The sequence below is a fragment of the Myotis davidii genome, unplaced genomic scaffold (assembly GCF_000327345.1).
Source record: "Myotis davidii unplaced genomic scaffold, ASM32734v1 scaffold492, whole genome shotgun sequence".
Taxonomy (NCBI): Eukaryota; Metazoa; Chordata; class Mammalia; order Chiroptera; family Vespertilionidae; genus Myotis; species Myotis davidii.
The window spans coordinates 1411148-1419841 of NW_006284473.1; the positions used below are offsets into that span (position 1 = coordinate 1411148).

General features: G+C 39.0%; 1 protein-coding gene across 1 annotated transcript in view; it reads right to left on the reverse strand.

Annotated features, from left to right (window-relative positions):
- Nucleotides 1–5492: 5492 nt before the first annotated feature.
- Nucleotides 5493–8694, reverse strand: part of LOC102775189 (zinc finger BED domain-containing protein 5-like) — a 14428-nt gene continuing 11226 nt past the window's right edge. Inside the window, 4 exon segments of the mRNA XM_015572157.1 lie at nt 5493–5501; nt 7362–7432; nt 7435–7665; nt 7668–8692. Of these exon segments, the coding sequence (XP_015427643.1) occupies nt 5493–5501; nt 7362–7432; nt 7435–7665; nt 7668–8692 (1336 nt within the window).

Below are 8694 nucleotides of genomic sequence, written 5' to 3' on the forward strand. Positions count from 1 at the left end.
GAGCATATTTTGAAATGCTTTGTGCCAAGATCTCTGCAGTTTAGCTACTAACTGACAATGGTTGGCAGTCCTGAATTCATTCAATCCAAGTGTACCAAGGCCTCGTTTTTAATAGAATGGCTGGCTCAATCCTATGGTGTAGAGCTAGCAAGAATTCCACTGAAGTTAATAGGTCATATTCCTCTCAGTGTAGAGGGAAGCAAACAAAACCAAGAGCGAAAGTCTACTGAGCTTTCAGACTGCTCCTAATTTACTTTTCCGGTGACTCTAGTCTCAATTACTCAGTGCATAAATTTTGAGTTGCAAGGGGCATTCCTAGGGATTTTTTAAGCCTCTTTTATTCTAGTTGCTTTTCTGCCACATGTCTGCTTTTCAATTAGATAGTAAGTGATTAATTGATAGCCACACAAAGTTCAGACATCAAATGGAGAAAGGGAAACCAAATCCTGCATGACTGTTTAGGCTAGAACATAATCAAGTTAGCAGTTCTATCATTTGTAAAACCAAATCCTCATTTAAATGAAACATAAATTTTCAGTAATAATAAATTCCTTTCTTAGCATCTTCTTTTCTTCTATATGCCAATCAAGGGAAAGATTCATTTTGGTTGGGACACTGGGTTGTCTGCTTTTTTAAGATTAGGCTGATACCTGCTTCTTCCTTTTTAGATCTCTCTCCCTATTTTCAGATGCCTAACAATTCTTGGGTAAACAAAACTTTTCACTCCACAGGTAGGAATTAAAGATTTAAAATACACATGAGCATACCAGGCTGCTCAGTAAATATGAAATGAATAAATGATGCCTCTAAAATAAATATTTCCAATATAAATGTTTTACAACCTAACTCATTTGCTAAAACTATTTGGTTTGACTAAATTTGAACTCAAATGTAACCATTTGAATATTTCATGCTAAAAATCTGAAAATGTATATTGCCACAATATTTTTTAGAATGGTGAATGCACCCTTACATGTGTTGGAAGAGAATACAACAGTGTGGAATCCTCCTTTGATACAAAGAAGCACCCAGCTCTAAAGAAGACAGAACATGTGGGAAGAGAGTTTCAAAATTCACCTGACGACTAAGAGCAATGGAGCCACAGCTTACAAAAAGAATCATTCCCATTTCCAATGTTAACAGATTTTAACTGAGTTTCCCCTCAACGCATTTGAATAAGACTTCCACATTTAATGAGTTTGAATACAGGAGTACTAGTAAATCTGAAAAAAAAAAGAATATATTTGAAAAATATTCTGTACTCAAAACATTTCCTATAAAAATATAATCCTTTCCATTTAAAACACCTTATATAACAATACGCAAAAACGTTCATGGCTTTTCTTCATGTGTTTGATTTTACTACCAATTTTTTTTAACTGTCTACAGTCTTGTCTAAAATTCCAGAAGCCAGACCCTGTCTAGAATGGAGAGTTTCGGTCTCAGCAGGATTCTCTTTTCTGAGGGAAAAGGTATTCCTTGTCATTCTTGTTTCAGGCTGGGGGGAAATGGCCAGGAATTTTCACAGGTAGATAGACTCCTTTGGTCCACTTGCTAAATATCTGGAATCAAAATATGCCCTCACTGGACTGGGTTGTGAAAGGAATATTTGTTCAGTCCTCCCATTTGGGGGTAGATGGATGCCCCCAAGTAGGAAATGTGAATGTCTGTCCAAGAAGTGTGGGAGTGTCTGCCATGAGTTCCTGTCCAGAGCATTTCTCTCATTGGGCTGGTGCATCTGGAATTCCTCAGCTTCCTTATAAAAATGTTGATGTCTATTCAGATTTTCTGAATCTTAACAATGATGGTCAGATGCCTGTGGCCCACTATTCCCTGGATGAGAGGCTGGCAGCCCTCAGGACCACTTATTCTGCTGTCTGTCACCCATCATCAGAGATTTAAAAACAGACTGGTCAAAATCAAGTCTTGATAGACGATGTGCAAATGTTTATTTAGTCTGAGGTATTTCTGATCTGTGTTTCTTTCTTTTGACAACTTAAACTGATCCTTCTAGGTTCTTTGGTCCAGGTTGGTCCTGACAAAATGAAGTATGAGCTACTTTTTCTATCTTGGCTCTACAAAATGTAGGACTTTTTTTCTGATATTAATATGAAGAGAAGTTATGAGGAACTTAGGGCAACTGAAAGTGATAGAATGATTGTACCTTTTAGAGAGATAAGAAATTTATTCCAAGCACACTGCATGAGACATGGCTGTGATTAAATATGCATCAGAGTTACACATTTTATTCTAATACCCCCATGCACTCAAATCCCAGGTTTCTCACCATATCTGTGTAGTAAAGGTCAAATGGAGAAAGTACAACCTATAATTGGTCTGAGTATTTCCATGATTTATCCCGCCATACCTGGATTACTTTCTTCTTAAGATATAGTTTGTTTATCCCATAATTAGGAAGGATTGAAACCTATAATTAATATATATATAGAAATTTTGATACAATGATCCATCAGGATCCTCTGTGAGCATCAGGCTAGCAATTAAGGCTAGTTCAGCTTTTCAAGGCAAGAGGAAGGACAGTCCCCAAAAGGGAATGAGTACCATGGAGATGATTTTGTAATTTAGGGAATATCTCGGGAGCCAAGAATTTAAATGAAGCACTTGACCTTACCCAACCTTTTGGTATTCCATAATTCCAAACTGTCTTAGAGTTAAAAGATGATGCACAGAATCTGTTTGCCAAAAGACATTTCTAACTTATTAAATATCAGCATATCAAGGAGGAAAATGACTGGAAATTTTATAGCTGCTTACATTGGGCAACAGCCAAAACAAAACATTCATTGTTACTGAGTAACCCTTCATGTATCTAAGCAGACTGATTTTCAGATAAAATGCATGTATAGACTCAGCATCTGGAAAACTTCTAATAATCTGCAAAATCTTCATTCAGTTTTTAACAGTAATAACCACAGCTATTAAAGTGCTTGGACTGCACTTCCATGAAGGCTGTTTTGGGTGAAGTAAGGGAAGCACCATCAGGACCGTACTTCAAACCTGGCAGTGCTCCTCCCACCTGGCAGGTTATTGGAACTGGCAACAGAATCATGGAAGTGACAGGACTCCCACTCTTTACTTGGTAAAATTTTTATGTTTTCATTTATTCTCAAAGTAATGATTTATATTTTTTCTATGTATTTCTCTCTCTAGATATATATAAAGAATTATAACATAGTTACATTTATATTGTTATATAGCATTTATGAAATAGATCATTACTAGAGGCCCAGCACATTAATTTGTGCACAGGTGGTGTCCAGCTGGTCAACTCTGATGGGAGGCGATCCCCTGGCTGACCTGCCCCACCCCCATCAGGGCGGGGGGGATAATCAGGGGCGGGACCAGCTGTGGGGAGGGGCCATGGGTGGTTGGCCGGCTTGCCCTGCCCCTGATTGGGGTGGGAAGTCCAACTAGAGCCCTGATCAGGCTGGTTAGCCACCACAGTGCACGTCATAGTGACCAGTCATTCCAGTCATTCCATTGTTCCAGTCACTTGGCTTTTATATATATATATATCTATATATTTATATCTATCTAATCTATCTATATATCTATATACAAATATATGTGAGAGAGAGGGAAAGAAAGAGAAAAGTTGTGAATATTGGCAAGTCTGAAATCTGCAGGGCAGGTAGTAGCTTGAAAATTCTACCTGAATTTTGATTCCAAAGGCAGTATGGGAGCAGAATGTTTTCCTCTTCTGGGGACCTCAGTCTTTTCTCTTAAGCTTATCTTTGATTATATGAGGCCCATCCACATAATGGAGGGAAATTTACTTTACTCAAAGTCTACTTACTGATTTAAATGTTAATCACATCTAAAATATGCCTTCAAAAAATCTAAACTAATGTTTGACCAAACAACTGGGCACCATGCCTAACTAAGCTAACACATAAAACACTATCTTATGCTTAATTCAAATTGTTGTCACTTAAATATGCTCAGTGGTTGAGCACCAACCTGTGAACCAAAGGTCATGCTTCAATTCCTGCTCAAGGCATATGCCTAGGTTGTAGGCTCTGTCCCCAGCAGGGAGCATGCAGGAGGCAGTTGATCAATGATTCTCTCTCAGTATTGATGTTTCTATCTCTCTCTCCTTCTTCCTCCCTCTCTTAAATCAATAAAAACATATTTTTTAAAATATATTTTATTGATTTTTTACAGAGAGGAAGGGAGAGAGATAGATAGTTAGAAACATCGATGAGAGAGAAACATCGATCAGCTGCCTCCTGCACATCTCCTACTGGGGATATGCCCGCAACCCAGGTACATGCCCTTGACCGGAATCGACCCCGGGACCTTTTGGTCCGCAGGCCGACGCTCTATCCACTGAGCCAAACCGGTTTCGACAATAAAAACGTATTTTAAAAAATATGCTCAAATGAATATGTGCCAAACTATTAACCCACAAAAATATAAAGTATGACTATAGGCTTTCCATAAATTATTCTAATCTCATACTTCTAGTTGTCATTCAGCACCTTATCTAGATTTTGTCTAGAAAAGATAGCATTTGGAAGTTATCTTACTTAGGTCTACACATGTGCCAAAATAGGGCAAAATAATTTAAAACCTAAATCAACCCCATAAATACAGTTTGTCGATTCTTTCCATTCCACCTTTTCCCCAGGATCCTGGCCTTAACCTGACCAAGAAGCATCTATAAGATAGGCTTTCTTTGGCTAGAAAGTTGCATTTCTTATATACATCATTATGCAAACAATATCTTAACTTTTTAATGCAATACTCATACTCTTATCCCAATTGGAGAACAAAACAGAAAACTCTTTCCTTTTACATGAGCTTTAAACTCTGTCTCCTAGACGCCTAAAGATATTCAACATATGAATATGAATCTGTTGCTATTCAATTGATTGATTTTTAAATTATCCTATATAATAAAGAGGTAATATGCAAATTAACCCTCACACCCTCACAAGATGGCTGCCTACGACCAGGCCAGCAGGAGCGATGACCAAACTACTGAACAGCAGGCTACATGGGGCAACCAGGCCACCAGGGAGCAGGCAGTTGGGGGTGACCTGGCCAGCAGCGAGGGACAGTTAGTGGCAACAAAGCTGGGGGTGACCATGTAGCAGGCAGGTGAGCAATTAGGAGCCAACAATCCAGGATTGTGAGAGGGATGTCCAACTGCCAATTTAGGCTGGATCCCTGGGACTGGGCATAAACCGGCAGTCAGACATCCCCCAAGGGGTCCCGGATTGGAGAGGGTGCAGGCTAGGCTGAGAGGACCCACCTACCCCCATTTCCCCATGCACAAATTTCATGCACCGAGCCTCTAGTAATTATTATAAAGCTGTAACAAGACCAGGAATTTCTCAATGTTTAAAACAAGATTTTTTTTCCATCGCCTGTGCTGTTTTCCTATCTCAAATGTGAAAAAAGAAGAGTGGTTGCCTTAGCTTTAATAATCAGGAAAACTTTGATTGTCACTGATTATTAATGAGCCATTAGAATACCTGAAAACCATGGAGTTAAAAAAGAAAAAATACAAAGTAGATTGTTTGGACAATTGCTTGACAGAAATGTTTTACTGCAGACCTGATGGTTTTCGGTAGGCAGTGACTGGTCACTGATGACCAAGAGGCTTTAGTCTAGAAAAACCCTGTATAATAAAAGGCTAATATGCAAATTGTCCCAACGGGCGGGAGTTCGACCAACTGGGAGTTAGACGTATGCTGACCACCAGGGGGCAGCACAAAACATGGCAGGCGTCTGTGACGCAGCTGGCAGTGGGTGGCAGTGGAGGCACTGCCTGGCCCTGATGGGCCCCAACAAGAGCGGGACCACAGTGGGATGGTGGAGCAGGTGAGCGGGCGGCACCAGGCCAAGGCATGTGTGAAGAGAGGCCTCAGCCAGTGGCCGGCAGCCACTAGGGACTCTACCCATACACAAATTTTGTGCACTGGACATCTAGTAATAAAAATTAAAAATAATTGAGTTATGCTCTGTTCTCAGATTAATAAAACTCACCTTATTAGGAAAGAAGTAAAGGTTTCAGGAGAGCACAAAGCAAAATAGAAAAAAATGTAAAATTTCTTTAGGCCTAAGACGTACCTGTTTCTACTATTTTATTTCTAGTTTGCCAACATTTGCCTTTGTGTAACTCCCTTGATGGTGTTATTATAATATTGGCTGCGAGGAGCAGGAAATCTGCTTTTTTGATACTTTAGTGCTATAGCCTCAAATCTTCTTGATCATGTACCCCTATAAATCATTGACCACACAGCTACAATGTATATTAATTTATTTAGAAGTTATACACATGTGCCATTTTATACTATGTACATTATAAGACTACATAAAATAATTTAAAAATATAAGTTCTAATATTTTCCCTGCATCCTAGTGAATTATTTTATACCTCATATGGTACACAGCACCCCATACCCTCCACTTTACAAACCATTGCTTCTGAAGACTCTCTTTCTACCAGCCTTTTGGTTTCAGCAAATTTCCCTTATTTTCAATGAAAAAACAATATTTCCAACTCCTTATCCCTCACTTTTCTTTTCTAAAAATCCAGGTTGCCTCTATTTGATTCTTCCAACTATTATGTAAACCTGTCACTATCATACTCTGAATATACCCTTAGTAAAGCCTCCCTTATTTCTACACCAAATGAGTGGATATATTTCAAACTCTATACTTAACCTTGCAGCAACACTAAATACTATTAACCACATCTCCTTACAATGCTTTTTTTTTTCTTTATTTCTATCTCAGTCTGGTATCATTAGCTGCTGGAACCCCAAACACTCTGGACCTCTGAGGGGCTGGAACCAGAAAGTGACAACTGCTCACCTAAATTTCTTTCTCAAGCACCCTATGCCCACTGAATAGCTCTTCACTCCTCCTCTTTAGCACTGGCTGGCTCTCCTGACCCTGGCTTCACATGGCCTCTGGTTCAAAAGTTCAGTGTAATGATTAGCATTCTCTTACAGTCACACCCATCAAGGAGAGAAAATCTGCTTGACCCAGCTTGAGTCTTATGTCAAGTCCTGGTCTCCAGTTAGCTGTGTCCAGTAGTTTGAGGTCTTCTGAGGGAACAGACTCAGATTGTGGTGGAAGGGTAGGCATGTTCCCTCACATAGCGACAGAGAGAGCATGATTTGCCTCTCCAGGACAACTTCTGTGGCTCTCCTCTATGCCAGTGGTTCTCAACCTTCCTGATGCCACGACCCTTTAATACAGTTCCTCATGTTGTGGTGACCTCCACCCATAAAATTATTTTCGTTGCTACTTCATAACTGTAATTTTGCTACTGTTATGAATCATAATGTAAATATCTGATATGCAGGATGTATTTTCATTGTTACAAATTGAACATAATTAAAGAGAAGGCGCAACACAGTCTCAGACAGAACAGGATATGATGGCAAACACTTGACCAGAATTTTGTAACTGGCATTGTAGAGAAATCAGTTCTTGCTGCATCATTGTTATTAAGTTCAATGAACTCCTCTTCTGCTGTCTCAGGAACATCTTCAACTTTGACTCTGAATGGGCTTCTGGCAAGTGCAAATGGGGTGTCAGGTAGATTTGGAAAGTACGATGAAATTTCGTCTGCAAGCATGTGCAAGTGTTCTTTCACAGAAAATATCATTGTAATCCTTTGTCTGGTTCAATGGCATGTTCCTCAAAGAAAGCAGATAAGGTAGGCAACATGTAAATTTTATTTTCATCCAAATTGTTTTTTTGCCAAAGCTGAAGTTTCATTTGGAGTGATCGGATCTTTTCAGACAAATCGAGGCATCTTTCATTTGGTCCTTGCAGTGATAAATTTAACTCATTCAAGATGGCAAAAATGTCAACCAAGTAAGCTATTTTCTGCAGTTCACTTTTATTGCCTAAAATTGCTTCGAACTGTGGTCTTGCTTTCTGATTAAAAAACGTTTTGAGTTCATCACGAAGCTCAAAAACACGTTTTAAAATTTTCTCTCTCAACAACCATCTCACTTCACTGTGAAATAGCAGAGCATTGTTTGGTGCATCCAACTCATTGCATAGTTGCAAAAACAGTCGACTATTTAAAGTGCTCGCCTTTACAAAATTGACACAACTTAAGATGCTTTTCATTACTTCTTGTAACTCTTGTGGCAGTGTTTTCATTGCTAATATTTGCCAATGAATCATACAGTGAATTCCGATGACTTTTGGTGACTCATTCAATACCAAACATTAAAATCCAGATCGACATCCTAGCATAGCTGGAGCACCATCTGTGCAAACACCACAAACCTTTTCCCAAGAGATCTTACGCTCTTTCAGCAATGAACCAACTGTGTCAAATACATCACATGCAGTAGTTGTCGTTTCAAGAAGTTTGCAAAAAAGAAACTCATCTTTAAAGATGCCATCATTAATATACCTCACATAAACCAGTAATTGTGAACAGTTTGCAACGTTTGTAGATTCATCAAGCTGGATACTAAATATTGGAAGTGGAGCAGATTTAATTTCCTGGATTACCTGATCAAGAATATCAGCAGACATGTCATCTATTCTTCTGCAGACAGTGTCGTTAGATAAGGAAATTGCACTTAATTTCATAACAAATCTGCCTGCGATCATAACTCGAACAATGACTTTGGCCGCTGGCAATAGTAAATCCTCAGGAATGGTGTGAGGTTTCATAGTTCTGGCAATTCT